At 44.4% G+C, this 18,165-nt stretch overlaps 1 protein-coding gene across 1 annotated transcript in view; it reads right to left on the bottom strand.

Annotated features, from left to right (window-relative positions):
* The window catches only part of RTF1 (RTF1 homolog, Paf1/RNA polymerase II complex component), a 56,048-nt gene continuing 39,324 nt past the window's right edge, over positions 1,442 to 18,165 (bottom strand). Inside the window, exons 5-18 of the mRNA XM_021097446.1 lie at positions 16,373 to 16,487; positions 15,608 to 15,719; positions 11,984 to 12,119; positions 11,320 to 11,497; positions 10,328 to 10,410; positions 8,306 to 8,393; positions 8,095 to 8,202; positions 6,983 to 7,060; positions 6,241 to 6,362; positions 5,998 to 6,055; positions 5,338 to 5,415; positions 4,774 to 4,869; positions 3,798 to 3,909; positions 1,442 to 3,580 (exon numbers count right to left, since the gene is read on the bottom strand). Coding sequence (XP_020953105.1) covers positions 3,474 to 3,580; positions 3,798 to 3,909; positions 4,774 to 4,869; positions 5,338 to 5,415; positions 5,998 to 6,055; positions 6,241 to 6,362; positions 6,983 to 7,060; positions 8,095 to 8,202; positions 8,306 to 8,393; positions 10,328 to 10,410; positions 11,320 to 11,497; positions 11,984 to 12,119; positions 15,608 to 15,719; positions 16,373 to 16,487 — 1,471 coding nt within the window. The 3' untranslated portion in view covers positions 1,442 to 3,473. The remainder of the gene's footprint in view (positions 3,581 to 3,797; positions 3,910 to 4,773; positions 4,870 to 5,337; positions 5,416 to 5,997; positions 6,056 to 6,240; positions 6,363 to 6,982; positions 7,061 to 8,094; positions 8,203 to 8,305; positions 8,394 to 10,327; positions 10,411 to 11,319; positions 11,498 to 11,983; positions 12,120 to 15,607; positions 15,720 to 16,372; positions 16,488 to 18,165) is intronic.

Consider the following 18,165-nt stretch of genomic DNA (forward strand, 5'->3'; position numbering starts at 1 on the left):
GGACACCCAAGGAGGTACTCCCTCCCCTTGCTCCCCCAACTCCAGAAAATAGTCAGTAGATCCCTGTACCCTCTCCCTTTGCATCCCTCCTCCTGAGGCAGTCACATCAAGTGGCTGCCTCACAGCAGGGAACCCTGGGAAATAACTGGACCGGCTGTCATCAGCTCAGAATCTCTGCTCTCCAGGGCCCAGGGAGCCCAGTCAGGTGGCTGGAGCCATAGGGTGTTGAGGAAAACCTCATTAGACCCAGTTGCTGGGTGAGGCCCAGGGACCCACCCCTTCCAAAACCAAAGGCAGGCTCGGACTGGGCTTACTATTGTGATTGTCACCTCCCACTTTCCCATCACTAAAGGAGAACCGATCCAGAATCTTGCTTCCTAGCTAACTCACGGTCAGAAAGGTTTAAGAACGAGCCTCGTGCAGTGGGGGCAGGGAGCCCTCACAGATCTCCCCAGCTTGGGCCATGAGGGAAGGACATCAATATTTCCTCCACAGCCACACTCACAGCCCCTGGGTTATTCCTTCACACTCATGCTAGGCACAAAACAGTAACAAAGGACTTGTGCCTTAGCCAATTGAAAGCTGGGAAGGAACAGACTCTCACGAGGGTACAGCAGTGTAGCAAGGGCCTACCTCGCTCCGTTAAAGCTTGTTGGTATCTTCCAAAGTAGGAAGTAAACCAGGCCAGTTTTGACTCTAGACAACTACCATATCAAGAGAGGCTTCTGGGGAGTTGACAACAGCCACTTTCACTTTGGGGGAGGGGTTGGGCTAAGAGTACGGGAAGGAGAGAAAGCAAGTGAAAGAGGCTCTCTTGGACTTTTAAAGCATGACTTGCAGAGTTGCCACTCAGAATGCAGTCCTTGAACTAAATCTGATTCCCTTGTTAAAACAGGGCATAAAGTTTATTTACAAATATCTTTACAGTTTGAGTGACAGGTCACGACTTCACAGAAACAAAGAAAACAAAAGCATTCTTTCTGAAGGGAAGTTGTAGGCAGTAGACTTTCCCTGCACCTGTCAGAAGTGAGACAGACAAACAGACCTATAACATCATGAGCTAGGCATATGGACATTGGCCTTTTTGCTTCTTCGAAGGAAGTGAAAAATGTATAAAGCACCCTTGGGTGCCGCACCCTTCAACACTGAAACCACTTGGAGGGGTGGAGCAGGGGGCCACTGCTGCGACTCCCCAGCACAAGAAATACTATTAACCACCAAGAAGCCCAGCTATTGAGACAAAGCCAATGTCTCATGCCTGGTCAAGATCTCAGTTCCAAGTCCTTAGCCTTGATTCCAGTCACCAAGCAGGCTATTCAGGTGATAAGTTAACTTTCGGTCTTCTTTGGTTGGCTTTTCTCCCCGCTGTGTCTTGGCGTCTCAGAACGAAAGTTTCAGCAGCTGCATGTGGGGAGGTAGTGGCAAAGTGGCTACAGTGTGATGCAGTTTTAATAAAAATTTTATTACACAGCCATAATGTAATCAACACTTCTCCAAATCCAAATGATACTAAATACAGATCTACATGGTGGATCAGAATGACTCCAGCAAATTATATGGATTCTATAATTTCATGTCTTTTAAAACCAGAAGGAAAAAAAAAAAAAGTCCAAGTTTGTCATTATAGGAGAGGTCCCAGCAGCCCCCAGGACTCGGCTGGAGTCCAGGCGATGTTTAACAGTCTGTGATTCCACATTTACACAATAGTCTATAGAGTTTCGGTTAATGGACTATTCAAGTATCTATGATTTTAATGAGTCCATCACCACTCCTTTGCCCAACCGAACTGCGTCACAGCCACCACATGGCTGTGTTACAGTCACATTTATCAATTTTACAGTCACAATTCTTTTTAAAAACCATCCATTGCTGCTTTTTTTTTTAAATAAAATAAAGTGTAAACTAAGTTAAAGCAACACTGAGGCTCTACTAAACCCAGAAGAATTACCAAGTTCATTTTTATGTTTAAATACATGATTAATTCCATGATTTCACATCACCCCACTTTCTTATAGAAAGCAGGGTGACGAAATACAAAGTGGGGCTTCTAGATTCCTTTCCCTCTTGGAATCAGCAGCTCTCAGCTGTTCCTTTAGCTTAGTTATTGTTTTATATAGTCAGCTGTACTTTGTTCTGAAAAGATTTGTTAAATGCCACTTTTATTTACACTTGGAGCTTTACACCTGAGAATGATTATCAAGCAGTCAGCTTATCTCTTTCCAAACATTTCATAAAGACATACATACTTCTTTGCTGGCTTCACCCTAGCTGCACAACAATATATATGCTTATCATATATATATATGTATACACACACACAAAACTGCACATGCTTGTAACATTGGCAACCTAAATCTTTTTGTGTTTGTCCTCCCCACATTCATGTTGAATACTTTCTCTTAAAAAACAGAACAAAATATTATTCTTGCTGAAAAGGCCAAACAGAATCACTAGGAAGAGACAAGTACATGGGGTGGGGGAAAGACACACTCTACATTCAGCCAAGAAGCCATGGGCTGTTCGCACAGGCTGAGCAAGACACCTGCACTGCCCTCCCTGGTACCTGGCCATGGGCTTCCCCCCAACCTGCCAGGATACAGCCTACAGGGTGGGGGGGGGTTGGGGGGGCAAACTGGGGCGATTTCTCCGGGTGGGGTGGGGACGGGGAAAAGGAGGTGGGGGAGGGGGAGTTACACAGCTACAGCAGTCAGGCCTGTTTAGTAAGAAGATCACATTTAATGAGTTTCTTTCTCGCAGTTTCAGATGCTCAAGTACAGCTGAAAAATATCTGAAACAGCTATAGACCCATGACAGACTGATACAAAGAGTACTGCATTTTTAAAAAATGATAAAAAAATCCACACACTTACAGACACATACACACATACACACTCTCTCTCAAATAGACCCCCACCCTCCCCACAAATGTACACTTTTTGGAAACTAAATTGGTTTTGAAAACCCTTCTTCCACAGAGCTGGGAAGAAGAGAAAGATGAGGAGAGAGGAAGGAGGACTGCAGGTGCCCAGTCCCCACTCCCTCCACAAGGGTCAGGTGTCAAATGTTCAATGGTTGGGTCCACAGCAGTCCACAGAGGAGACTGCCCAGTGCTGCTGCCATCGCCCTAGGGGCTCCAGCAAGAATCCCAGCTCCGTGGTAATACTGAATGCGTGCAGAGTGGCCAATGAACTGCGCTGGTTTAAAAAAAAGAAAAGGCAAACACAAAGCTAAAGACATGGGTAGAGCCGGAGAGCACCCAGGTTCACACTGGGTGGGGCCTGGGGGGTTGGTGGGAGATGTTGCAGACAAGGGAAGTCTATACAGCGAATGGTGTATATTACAGATGACTGGCAGTTTAGAGTCTCTTCCCAGTTCTTCTGCTGCTCCAGCCCAGTGAGGGCAAATCAAAGGAAAGGAGGAAAGGTGGGACACTGATGGGACATGCAGGGTCAGAAGCAGCAGGCTGGGTGTGCTCAAATAAGCCCCCGTCGTTTTTTGTAGTCTTCCAAGTTCAGAGATCTCCTTGGAGCCCCATCCTTGGCCGGCGGAGCCTTGGAGGTGATGGCCAAAGCCTTTGACTCTATGGGAAAGAAGAGCAGATCAGCATCTGAGGTCCCTTGGTCTTGCTACTCCTTCAGGTAGCCTTCCTGACTACCCCCGTTCTCTCTCAACAGACTGGCCGCCATAAACTCGGGTAAGCAGACACCCCATTTCTTCCCTAAAGTCAGGCTTCCTTGCAGACTGAAAGCCAGAGAGCCACCTGGTCCTCGGCCATCACCACCCCCACCCTCACTTACCTGAGCTGGGAACTTGTAAATCAATCTTCACGTCGAAATCATGTACTTTAAACAAGTCTTCTGAGAGGTCGCTGGCTGACTTGGAATTCAAATCTTTATCTTTTCCCTGACCCTGCAACGTCAAGAGGAAAAACTAATTACAAATGCATAAATGCAAGCGGGCTTCAAGAAGCAGCAGCAGCCACTAATGGTAAAAGCTCCTGCTCAAGTTCGTTAGATCTTTTTACTAAAGGTCCTTTTCCAATTCCTTCTCTCAGAGAGGAGAGGAGAGGCAGGCCACAAAGTTTCTTTCCTGAGCCTGAAAGAGGAGAGGAAAGGAAAGCTTATGTTTGTGGTATGAGGCTAGAAAGGGTGGGCTTACGACAACACACCGCAAGATTTTAGGAATTTCTGGGACAGTCTGGGCTCCTCAGGAAAAAACAGAAAATGACTTCTAGAAGGACAGTTTCTCTTGGCTTAACATTTTAGTTTTCAAAGAGCTTTCACTTTTACAACTGTCTCATCCTCCCATGTCATCTAGTCTTTCTAACTGTCCCGTGAGACAGGCAGGGTGTTATCCAATATTACCGCCACTTTAGTTCTTTTTTGGCCGTGCCTGCGGCATGTGGAAATTCCCGGGCCAGGGATCGAACCCCTGCCACAGCAGAGACCCAGGCCTCTGCAGTGACAATGCCAGATCCTTAACCTGCTGCACCATAAGAGAACTCCGTTACCCCCACTTCACGTATGAGAAAATTATGGATCAGAGAGCTACAGGTCTGTTGCCTAAAGCCACAGTCAAGCGCTTCATTAAGTAGTGGTGCTGGGTTTAGTATTTCGGTCATCTGACCAAAGCTCAGTAGCTGTTTAATACATTGTAAATAATGAGGATGGAGAAAGGAGCCCACGCGGGCCGCCGTGTTCTTCCAGGTGGGGAAAATCAAGTCCTGACCAGGAAGCGTCTGGGCCGGCAGCCGAGCTCCAGTGTAATACTTGCCTTGCTCATTTCCTTTGGAGCATCTGGTAACACGCCAGAACCGTATTTTGCGTTCAGCTGGGCCAATATGGCAGCTTGAACAGCCGGGTCTCTGGACTGAGAGAAATTTCAGTTATTTTAGAGATTGTTCAACACTCACACAGTCCTACCGCCAGATTCTGTCCCACCCACCACCACAAGCACCACAGGAGACCCATCACCAGCTCAGTGGGGTTTTCCCTCCAGACTGAGGGAAGAGGCAGTGAAAAGCTTTGACACCAGTCCAGCCCAGCCAGGCCCCAGCTAGCGGCCCCAGCCTACACATTTCCTCGCATCTGTTGCGCTGATAAACCCACCCTGGCACAGGAGGTTAGTCCATAGGTTTCTACAAATCCATGCCAGGTTTTCACTACCTATGTGTCCTATGGCGAGATAAAAAAGGAAGTATCCAGACCCAAGAGTTTGAGGCAAGCAAATCCCACTAAGACAGTATTATTTTTAACTTCTTTATTCATCTCCTAATGGAATTCATTTTATGTCCCAGAATCTAGGTCCTGACTAAAAACGTCCTCTTTAGACACTCACATTAGAAACGATGGTAGGTTTACACTGTCGCCTGGTAAAGGGATCCATCTGTTGGTTCTTCATGTTGTGACTTTCAGCCTGAAAGAGAAAGCATGCATTACAGAACTGTATCTCTCTTCCCCTGCCTCTCATTCCTTATAAGCTTACAGATAAATAACGAGCTTTGCAAGGGCTTGAAAAAACTCGCAGGCTGTCTATCATCATCTTCCCTTCAAGAACACCAGAGCGGATTTATGGGGGCAACAACCAAAATAACGAAACTGGAAACTGAATATGCATGGACTAGAATCTAAAGATGAGGAGGGGGAGTTCTCTGGTGGCTCAGGAGGTTAAGGATCCAGTACTGTCACTGCTATGGCTCTGGTTATTGCTGTGGCACAGGTTCGCTCTCTGGCCCAGAAACTTCCAGATGCCTCGGGCATGACCAAAAAAATAAATAAATAAAGATGAGGAGGGGTAAGGCCGGGCAGAAGACTGATGCTTTTCATTATAAATTAACAATTTATGTGGTGTATGTGTTCATACAGAGAATCCACATATGTTAAGTATACATGTTACTTCAATAAAAAAAAAAATAAACCCCAGCAAGAAACAGACAAGATTACATGTTGTCTTAATAATTAAAGATTATTTTCAGTGATTCAGATAAAGCTTACTCACCACAAGGGCCTTCTCAGACTCCACAATGTTCCACTCCCGGTTCCGCTGGTTGATGTAACTGTGGGGTGAGTAAGACGGATGAGTCAGTGGGCTGTGAAGGAGGGAGGGAACCACTGAGCCCTGACCCCGGAGATACTGAGTCCGTGTGGCACAATGCGTCCAAGGCCACGGCTTGCCTGATAACTGAGGCAAGGTCTGTGGGCCAAGGATAGGAGCTCAACCAAAACAAGCTCTGTAACGCACCTGATAGCAGATATGTTCTTGGTCCGCTGGCGATCCAGGGCCTCTGCCCGCTCCTCCAGCTCGTTCAGCTGGTCTTGGATTTGTTTGGCTTTGTCCTGATCCCCCAAGTCTTCAGCCATGGCCTGCACACAGAGAGATGTGGGAGACTTTGGCTATGACTGGCTCTCTATCGAGTGTCCCCTTACTTCCAGCACAGGCAGGATGTCTCACATGATGAATAAAGGACAGGAGGTGTGAAAGGATACTGAAAGCAGACTTTATAAACACGAAGTATATTTTTTAATAGACTAAGACCATCCCATATGCTAGCTGGCACTGGGCCCCTGGTAGCACTGACATGTAACATGAACCTGAGAACCCAGGCCCCATATGACTGGCTAACTCACTGTAACAAGGCTTGCCCCACCCTGCTGTGAAGAATGGAACACCACCCACCCTGGCTGAGCTTGGCCATATTATTTGTTCAGACCCAGTGCTGCTACTAGTCTGGGGTCTATCTTATTACACATGAAACAAAAGTGACTAGAAAGTAAGGAGAATGGAACAAGCAAGATCGGTTTCAACTGACAGAAAGGAAAATGGCCAAGGGACGCTGCCCAGGTGCCAAAAAAACACTGTGTTGCTGACGTATGAGTCCAGCACTTTCTTCCAGTCCTGCCACCACGATCTTGGCAGAGGATGAACAAGTCTGATTCCCAGTCTCCTTACAGAATAGGGCAAGAGGTTCACACACAGTCCTCACCTTTTCCTTCAGCAGCTGTGTCTTCTTCATAGCGTAGTTGGGCGGAGCTTTCCTGAACCTTTCTTTCTCTTTTACAATCTGTATCAAAGAGAAGATACCAACAGTAAGATATTCCTAAACTTTTTTTTCCCCCCCAAGTGAGAGTTAGGCTTTATTTGGGGCATTACTGAGGATATAAGCCTGGGATACAGCCTCTCAGATAAAGATAAGGGAGGGGCCAGGATATATAAGAGTTTTTGTGAAAAGACAAAAAGAAAACCAAGATATCTCAAGTTAATGAATTCAGCACTTTTTTTTTTTGGTGGGGGGGGGGGTCTTTTTTAGGGCAGTAACTGCGGCATAAGGAAGTTCCCAGGGGTTGAATTGGGGCTGCAGCTGCCGGCCTATGCCACAGCCACAGCTACATCAGATCTGAGCTGAGTCTGCCACCTGTACATGGCAACACAGCTCATGGCAACACCAGATCCTTAACCCACTGAGTGAGGCCAGGGATAGAACCCACATCCTTATGAATACTAGTCGGGTTTGTTCCCACTGCACCATCAGGGGAACTCCGAATTCAGCACTTTTCTGTATATCTTTCTAAAGTATTTTTAGTGGCCATGACAGGTGAGGCCATTTTGGAGGTGGTTAAAGGGGGCTGCTCTGCCTATAGCAGTGCCACGCCCCAGAGAGACAGAGCCAGTTCATTTCAAGGGATGCTCTGCTGCTTCTAGGGCCAGAGATTCTTCTGGGACAGTCTAAAGGAATGTGCAACAAACAGCCCCAGCCCCAGGACCTAGGACTGTCAGGCTAGCTGCTGTCTGAGAGAACAGAGTTCAAAGAATTTTACCAAAATGTTCCAGAGAAAGAAAACTTAAAGAACCAAGCCTAGCAAACTATAGATCCCTGAGCCCTGCATACACCTCTTTGGTCTTGACTTCTGGTGAGAAGGTATGGAGGAAATCTTGATGAATCATAAACAGCAAGGCAACAATATTAGTATTCCCTCGTCCTCATGCAAGAGTAGCATAGCTAAAAACGTCAAGATACAGAAGAGAAAAGAAAGGCGTGATCTCCTCTGACACTGGTTCCTGATGAACCGCCCAGCTCTGAGGTACCAGGTTTCTTACCTCTTCAATGTCCTGGTCATTGAATTTATAATTAAGAGCTTCTTTAATAGATAATTCCTTCTTATTGATTTCATCTAGAGTGGGCAACTGCATGCCAGCAGAGAACATCTAGACCAAAACAAGACAAGTTATTTAGAAGAAAGAATTTAGCCAAGAGGCTCTCTAGTGTTTTCATGAACAACTACTAAGTAGGTGCTGTCAAGCCACTTACCGCTTCTTTCCACTTCATGAATTCACTTTCAGTGAATTCTTGGTTTGAGACAAACTCCAGGCGGAACACTCGTTGGTCACTGCCGTGCCTACATGAAAAAAAGAGACAGCATCTTTAGGAACAGGTGTGTTGACTGCAGTCCCAATGGAGTGACCCTGCCAGACTGTACACTACCTACCTCTGTGGGTCTCCATCCTGACTATCCTTTAGAATCATCTAGGAAGATTTCTAAAAATTCCAATGCCAAAGCTCCACTCTAGATTAACTGAATCAAAATCTGTGGGCACTGAAATTATACCAACAAAAACACCTCCCAGGTTGTTCTAATTGACTGCCAGGATTAAGAAGCACAGCGAGCACTGGAGACAAGTGGAGCTGGCCAGTGCTTCAAAAGTCTCTTTACAGCAGAAATGATCAAGGAGTTCCCGTCGTGGCGCAGTGGTTAACGAACCCGACTAGGAACCATGAGGTTGCGGGTTCGGTCCCTGCCCTTGCTCAGTGGGTTAACGATCCGGCGTTGCCGTGAGCTGTGGTGTAGGTTGCAGACGCGGCTCGGATCCTGCGTTGCTGTGGCTCTGGCGTAGGCTAGCGGCTACAGCTCCGAATGGACCCCTAGCCTGGGAACCTCCATATGCCGCGGGAGCGGCCCAAAGAAATAGCAAAAAGACAAAAAATAAATAAATAAAGAAATAAATAAAGAAATGATCATAATACCGGAAATCAACTATACTTCAATACAACTTTAAAAAATGAAAAAGTCTATTGACAATAAACTCTGTCACAGTCAACTGGCATCCAAAATATGAAATATTCTATAGACATACACATGTAGACATCTGAATGACAGAAAGCTCTATTCCCTACAAAGAAAGAATACTGCCTTTCTACTACTCCTGTGCTGGCAAAGTGAGGCAGAGGCACCCTCCCAGAGAGTCACTCTCTGCATGTCGTGGCGATTGCTAACCTCAACTGGCTTTATTTATTTGGCTGCACCTGTGGCATACAGAAGTTCCTGGGCCAGGGGTGGAACCTGCGCCACAACAGTGATACCACCAGGTCCTTAACCTGCTGTGCCACCAGGGAACTCAAACAACAGGCTCTCTCTCTCTCTCTCTCTTTTTTTTTTGTCTTTTTGCCTTTTCTAGGGCTGCTCCCACGGCATGGCATATGGAGGTTCCCAGGCTAGGGGTCTAATCGGAGCTGCAGCCGCCAGCCTAGACCACAGCCACAGCCACAACAACACCAGATCCAAGCCACGTCTGCGACCTATACCACAGCTCACGGCAACACCAGGTCCTTAACCCACTGAGCAAGGGCAGGGATTGAACCCGCAACCTCATGGTTCCTAGTCGGATTCGTTAACCACTGCGCCACGATGGGAACTCCCCAACAGGCTCTTTTTAAATAGACCAAGAGAAATGATGGGAATGGAAGAGTCCAAATAAGACCGTGGTAGAGCTGTGTCTGTTACTGCTATTTGCAGTGACCTGGTAAACTACTTCTTTTCTGTCCCGTATGAGGTCTTTAGAATTTTCAGTCTCCAACAGGACAGGGATTTATGTATTTTATTCTTGTCTCTATCCTGGTGCCTAGAACAGTGGCAGGTAGCTGGCATTCCGTCAATATTGTGTTACTGAAGCAGAAACTAAGTCCCAAAAGGTGACCTGGCTTGTCAAAGATGAGGTTAGTTAATGATGGAGCCAGGTCCAAAAGCCAGCCTCCTGACCATGCTCACTGAGGAATGCCTGCCATAGTCTGGGCGCAGGAGGTCTCACAGTCTGACTGCTCCCTTCTTCGTGTCCCATCATTCCATATCCATGACTTCTTTTATGAGAGAGAGATATCCTACTTTCCCTAGAGGCACCAGCAGAATACAAGTTTTCCTCCAAGTTCACTGGGGGAAAACGCACACAGTATTACTGTAACAAGAAACAGCACACTGGGAGAGAATAACAGCCCAACCAGGTAGGCAGTGCCTGTCTGCAGTGGAAGCAGAAGCTGCCTCGGAAGCACCTCTCCTACCTTAGTTGTAGCCCTTTGTTTGTCCGGGTGCCACCGAGCTGGTAAACTTTGGCAGTTTCCACAACACCAGTGATCTCGGCAACCTAAGTGAGGACAGAGACACCAGTCACAAAAGACACTTTTGGAGCGCTCCTCCCCACCCTCTGGCTCCATCTGCCTGAGTGGAAACTGTGTACTGGGAGGAGCCCACAGCTGCCAGTGGTCTGGGCACTTTTCTCACGGTTAGAATGCAGACAGTGAAGCACCAGGAGCCCTGTGCTTGGAATAAGCAAGCGCCAGGCCAAGGAGACAGGCAGCCTGCTGGGGCCCACTGGGGGCTTCCTCTCCAACTTAACTCTACCATACGAGGGGGACACTTGGGTTTCAATCAAATGTGAAGACCAGGAGGTCTATTTCTGCTGCCATGCTTCCTGGGACATGGCATGGCCACTGGTCCTCACAGAAGGAGGTAAACACGTTAGACCCATACAACTGAGAACAAAACAAACAAGGAGAGAAAACAAAAAATCAAATAGCTAAGTTTCCAGTCAACAGGACCACAGAAGCAGGGCTGGAACCCACAAAATAACCTCTATTAGGTTGGAGGTTTTTGTTGCTTGTTTTTAATAAAACCTCAATGTAATTCCCTGTTCCAGAAGTCACTTAGTATGTAACAAGGAAAATTTTCATTTATTTATTTTTCAAATGAACAAAGCTTACATATCGTGTTAATTCCTAACACATACTTCTTAGGTGTCTCTGTTCTTGCTTTTATCTGGAAGGATAGAGAAAATTATTCTAAATCCAAACCCTTGGGCTCCCCATACTCTTCGTGGCAACAAGTCACGCCTGATACCTGGTTACCTCACACTGTCACATTACTCCAGGCATCTCGGCTGGAGTCTATTTTTCTGGTAGCAGAAAGGTGACAGATTTGTTCTGTAGTTCCCACTCCTAGCTGAGAATCACTATATTTAAAACATGGACAATTGTCCACATAGAGAAATACCAACCCGGTAAACTGGTTTGCTGTTGTGGTTTCCAATGCCAATCCGCACAAAACATCCTGTGACAGTTTTAGCGAAGAAGGGCATGTGACACCAACGTTCCAGCTTATGCCGTGATAATCGAACCCGATTCAACTCCTCAGGTAAGGAGACTGGTTGTGATTTTGGAGGGATCTCTTCCTTCCTGTGAGGAACGAAGGACACTGGGTAAAATGTTCATCATAAAACAGATCAAGGTCAGTAAATACTATTTCTTAAAACTTAACCCAAGTACGTGTGATTTAACACAGTAGGAGAAATAAATGAAGCAACAGGAAAGAGTGAGAACAGAATCCTGTTCCTAACCAGGAATATAAACTGTTTCGAACGAGGCTGGATCCCAGATAATCTACCAGAGTAAGAACCTAATGGAAGCTCCGGGCCAAACTGAGGGTGACATGAAGTAGCTCCCACTTGCCCCACCCTGATGAAGTGTTCAGCAGTGCAGGCAGAGCCAGGGGCAGGAGCATTTTTGGGCTGATGTGCTGGGGACTCAGTTCACCAATTCAGAGGACAGAGCCAAACCAAAGTTCGCCACCCAAACAGGGAAATTTTGGAAACTACGTACACTAAGCCTTTCCCCAAAGAACCCACCTATCCTGACTACTAGCCCAAAATGTACACAGCTTACTCCTCTTCTTCATCAGATGACGATGTTCGGGATGAGCGGTCTGACTTCTCACTGGACTTGTCATCTTCCTCCTCTTCCTCATCGTCAGAGTACACCTCACTGGTTTTTAATGGCTGTTTCTTGGCGAGGAGCTCAGCTTAAAAAAAAAAAAAAAAAGTTTACCTTCGTTCACTCAATAAGAAACTGAACCATGTTCCATGCCAGAAAAAGAATTGGAACATGGAAAAGGATTCAGCACACAGCTCCATCCCCTCTGGCTTGGACTGTGACTACTTGGATATTAAACCTGAAAGTTAAAATTCATCAGGTACTAAATGTCAAGCCCCGGGGCCGGGGGCCGGGGGGCGGGGGGGGGAAGGCCTGGAAGAGTATCACTAAGTGGGCAAAAAGGGTCACCGGCTCTCCTGACAGTTGTCTTTTATCACATATAAGACACATGTCCGCACAGGGCAGTGGCTGAGTCACCTCTAGCACATTCACCCAAGGTACTACCCTGCAGCTGTAAAAAGGCATCAGCAGAGCAGGCACTACATTCTGAGTCAGAAAATGTCTTAAATGCCCAGACAGTAAATATTTCAAGTCTGTGCTTCATGTGGTCGCTGTGTCAACAACTACTCAATTTTGCTACTGAAGATAGAAAGAAGCCATAGATGATTATGAAACAAATGGGCATTACTGTATTCCCATAAAATTTTATTTACAAAAGCAGGTAGTCTGCCAACCGCTACTCGACATAAAAACCAAGGACTGATCTCTAGGATATATGGATAAGTGAAAAAAAAGCAAGCTAGAAAAAAGTATGCATAATGCACTACCATTAAGATAAGATGGGAGGTGAATGAATCTGTCATTTTTTGCAGAGGGGGTGGAGGGTATGCCCCCAGTATGTGGAAGTTCCTGGGTCAGGGAGTAAACCCATGCCTCAGCAGTGACAACCCGCTATGCCACCAGGGAACTCCTGAATCTATGTCCTTTTGTTTAAAAAATAAAAAGAAAGGATATAAAAAATGTTTTTAAAGCGGTTGCCTACCATGGAAGGGAGGCAAGGGGTGCAAGAGAACAAAAAGAGTACAAGATACTGGAGTTCCTGTTGTGGCTCAGTGGTAACCCAACTAGTATCCATGAGGGTTCGGTCCCTGATCTTGCTCAGTGGGTTAAGGATCTGGCATTGCCGTGAGCTGTGGTGTAGGGTGCAGATGTGGCTCAGATCCTGTGTTGCTATAGCTCTGATTCTACCCTTAGCTTGGGAACCTCCATATGCTGTGAGTGTAGCCCTTAAAAGAAAAAAAAAAAAAAAAAGACTACAGGGGTTTTATGTAAAAAGGACTCAGGCTACTAAAACTGGTTGAAGTTAAAACACTCTGAGTCTCAATAATAATAATAATAATAATAGCAATGGAGTAAAAACATAAAATATGTTAAAAATCCATGAGTTCACAAGGATATTCAAAATAAATAAACCTCAGTAGTTACCTTTGTAGGTTGCAAAGGAACTATCTCATTCTTTTGAAAACCAGTAAATAAGGAATGAAAAAGCAGGCATTTATTCTGCTTTTCCTATACAGTATGTACCTAGTGGTAACCAAATAGCTGATAAGAAATTTCTCTTATAGAAGTAGACAAATAAATCAAGAAAGAATGATACATTAGAATGTCACCATTTTGCAACTTAGAATGGATGAAGTGATTGAGGTAATGAGTTCTGTCTCAACAGCTGGTAAGACAGAACTCATTATTGTTTGCAGTTCTTCACCCTTCTCTCTCTCCCTCTCTTTTGTTGTCCTTTTAGGGCTGCACTTGCAGCATACGGAAGTTTCCATGCTAGGGGTTGAATCGGAGCTGCAGCCACCAGCTACACCAGAGCCACAGCAACACGGGATCCTTAACCCACTGAGCAAGGCCAAGGATCAAGCTTGTGTCCTCATGAATACTAGTTGGGTTTGTTTCTGCTGAGCCACAACGTGAACTCCCACCCTTTTCTGAACCCATGCACTTTGCCACAGGACTCAGTAGTTCCTCCCACCCATTAAATGTTGGTCTTGGTCAGGTGCCTTGCTTTGGCCAATGGAATGTGGACCTGACACTGTGCCAACCCCAAGTCTAGGCGCCTTAAGAGGCATCTCAGGTTTCTGCTTGCCCCTATCACACTTTTGCCATTACCAGGAGAAGAATGTGTCCTACACATACTGATCTGAGGAGGGAGAGAGAAAGGTGGACCAGGCCTGGTCCCAACCTGCAACTTGGAGACAACCTCCAGCTGAACTACAGAGGCATGAGCAGGAACCCATGAATGTTTATTTGAGTTTTGGGACAGTTTATTTCATATTACTGTGGCAAAAGCTAAGTAACAGGGCTGGTAATGACACAAAACAAGAGACAATCAGATATTATGTATCTCCTGATGGAAGTATATATACTACCACCTAAACCTTGGTCTTCCCCTCCAAACACCAAAATAGAAACAACAAAATTGAATTTGTCTAATTCTATAGCTCGACCTTCAAATTATAGGAAATTCAAGAGACTAGAGAATGCATTCGATAACACCAATGGGATGTACTCAGTCCAGCATCTCAAAGAAACTACAGGACAACTTGTTTTCTTCAACAAATAAGCTGCAAGGGGGAAAAAAGAGATGAACAGGAAAAATCTATAGGTCAAGAGACTTTCAGAACATTTTAACAAATCACAATGTGTGGATTTAAGATCCTCATTCAAATGATCAAATTAGTATATTTTAATTATAGAACAACTAGAGAAAGTTATTTTAAATATTATTAATTTTTTTGCTTTTTAGGGCTGCACCTGCAGCATATGAAAGTTCCCAGGCTAGGAGCTGAAGCGGAGCTGCAGCTGCTGGCCTATGCCACAGTCACCAGCCTATGCCACAGCCACAGCCACAGCCACTGGGGATCAGAGCTGTGTCTGTGACCTACACCACAGCTCATGGCAACGCCAGATCCTTAACCCACGGAGCGAGGCCAGGCATCGAACCCGCATCTTCATGGATACTAGTCTGGTTCGTAACTGCTTAGCCAGAATACTGAGCCAGAATGGGATCTCCCACCTAAAGAAATTTAAACACTGACTCAATGTTTGATAATACTAAGGGATTCACTGTTACCATTTTTTAGGTATAATGATGGTGCTGTAGTTCTATTTAAAATAAGAGTTATCTTTTTAGAGATACATATTGAAATATTTGTGGTTGAAATATGATGATGCTAGGATTTACTTCAAAATAACCCAAAGTGGGAGTTCCCTGGTGGCCTAGTGGTTAAGGATCCCATGTTGTCACTGCTGTGTGGCATGTGTTTGATCCCTGGCCCAGGGAGTGTGGCCAAAAACAAACCAAAAAACCAAAACCAAACAAACAAAAAAACAACCACAAACCCAAAAGCAAAAACCCAAAGGAAGAGAGCAGTATAGATTTAACAAGACTGGCTATGAGTTGATTGTTGAAGCTGGAGGATGGGTTCATGGTGGTTCATTATATTATTCTCTGTATGTGCTTGGAATTGCCTATGATATAGAGCTAAAAAAAAGGAAAAATAAAAATTGGCACCAGGAAGTCAAAGCATATGCTCAAAGACACAAAGTAGCCATTACATTTCCCCCATTTACCTGTTCTGTTCTTCCGTTTTTCTCGCTCTGCTTTTAGCTCCTCCATGGCTTGAGATTTCTTATCTAGTTTCTCATCCCTTTTGGAACGTCGTTCCTTGTTGTGGGATGTCACCTGGGAAGGCAAAGATGCGTAGGATGGTTCGCTTTACCAAGAGCTAGTGAAAATATTCTCTATACCTAACAATCATTCAGTTCTCCAATGTGAAATCTACATTAGCTGCAGAAACTTAAGTCTGTTTAAGGCAAGAGAGCATCCTCTTGTGGACAAAGAGAATACAGCAGTAAAGTCAGTCCCTGTCTTACTTGCCTAATAAAATGGAAAGCCTAACAATATATGAATAAACTCCCTACATCAGAGTCAATATTTGTTACCATCAACAAAGCTTTTTTTGCGATAAATGCAGAGATGACTAATTTTTCCAGCTACATTTATAACCAAGTCCAAGATGACATACACCTGAGTAAACATCATAACCAATGTGGCTACTTGAGACAGGATGTTTACCAACTCTCCCTTAAGTTGTGCTCACACACCCAAAAGCTGCTTTTTAAATTCAGACTTGAGTAGAATTCCTAAAGAGTTAAACAGCAGAGCTAATGGTGAAGTATGTCCAGAGATCAATGAAACCTAGAAGAGGAAGACATAAATAGTCCTGCACAAACTGCAATAGGCTGATGAATACAAACACATCTTTTACATAAACACATACAGACTCAAAATAAAGGTTTTATTCTTTGGATAATGAGGACCATTGAAATTCCTACCTGAGATTCTTGAATCTGTGTCAGCTTTTTCTTTTCCTGCTCCTCTTCTTGCTTTTTCTTTTTTTCTTTCTTTTCTTTCTTTTTGGCTGTTTTCAGTTTTTTCCTGATTTCAAATCTGTTTAAAAGATATTTGGTTTTAAGTGGCAATGAAATATTTGTAAAGGCGGATTTCTATTATACACAAGAAAGGAAGTAAATGGGGGGGAGGAGTTAATGCTTTGGTTTCCTGAAACTCTAGTGTATCTATAAGTACATTAAAAAGTTTGAATATACGTATACCAAAGTATTTGAAAGCATTTGTTGGAATAGACTTTTCTATCTTCTCATTATGAGAGCAGATATTCAGGATACTGTTATATCCTGTTGGTAACACACAGCTCCTCCTTAACCCTCACATAATGGAAGAAAATAGGTGATTCCTGATCAACTCCAATGATATCCCATTAGAAACATAACGAAGCCGTAGAAAGGCACTGTCACATCTTTAAGGGGTCAGGACAAAGGGTGTATTTTAAAAATATCACTCTTTATCCTTCCTCATTAGGAAATATGCCCCCCCACCCTCCACTCCACCCTAGCAAACACATGAATAAATATGCTACTCTATTAAACAAATGCAAGCTATACTCTTTCCCTATAACAAAAATCAGGCTTTCATTAAACAAGACTATTTTCTTGGTGAATTGAAGGAACTTTATGGAAGGAATAAAGAAGTATAATAAACCTCATAACATTATAAAATAACCCCATTTATAAAAATTTTTAATTCATTCTTAACAGGATCTGTATTCAAAAATTAATTGTACTCCTATATATTTGCAATGAATAATCCAAAAAGGAAACAAAACAATTCCATTTATAGTAGCATCCAAAAGAATATTTAGGAATAAATTTAATAAAAAAGTGCTAGTCTTTATACAAAAAACTAAAAGATTGTTGAAAGAATTTAAATAATAATTAAGTGGGGAGTTCCCGTCGTGGCGCAGTGGTTAACAAATCCGACTAGGAACCGTGAGGTTGCGGGTTTGATCCCTGGCCTTGCTCAGTGGGTTAAGGATCCGGCGTTGCCGTAAGCTGTGGTGTAGGTCGCAGATGCAGCTCAGATCCTGAGTTGGTGTAGGCCGGTGGCTACAGCTCCAATTAGACCCCTAGCCTGGGAACCTCCATATGCCGCGGGAGCGGCCCAAGAAATGGCAAAGACAAAACAAAAAACAAACAAAAAATAAATAAAATAAATAAACAAATAAATAAATAATACTTAAGTGGAAAGAGACCATGTTCATGGATTGAAAGACATAATATTGCGATAGCAATACTTCCAAATTTGCTAGACCAGATTCAACACAATTCCTATAAAAATCGCAGCTGCTACTTTTTGTTGGTGCAGAAACTGACAGGGTGATACTAAAATTCTTAAGGTAATGAAGAGGGCCCACATAGCCAAAACAATTTTGAAAAAGCAAGTTCCCTGGTAGCTTAGTGGGTTAAGGATCTGGCATTTTCACTGATATGGCGTAGGTTCAATCCTTGGTCTGGGAATTTTCTGTTGTCATTTTTGTTGTTTTGCTTTTTAGGGTCACATCTATGGCATATGGAAGTTTCCAGGCTAGGGACTGAATCAGAACTACAGCTGCCGGCCTACACCACAGCCCCAGCAATACCAGATCCAAGCCTCGTCTGCAACCTACACCACAGCTCACGGCAACACTGGATCCTTCACCCACTGAATGGGGCCAGGGAATCAAACTGGCATCCTCATAGTCACTAGTTGGGTTTGTTACCACTGAGGTATA

Source organism: Sus scrofa, chromosome 1 (assembly GCF_000003025.6).
Source record: "Sus scrofa isolate TJ Tabasco breed Duroc chromosome 1, Sscrofa11.1, whole genome shotgun sequence".
In the NCBI taxonomy this organism is placed as follows: domain Eukaryota; kingdom Metazoa; phylum Chordata; class Mammalia; order Artiodactyla; family Suidae; genus Sus; species Sus scrofa.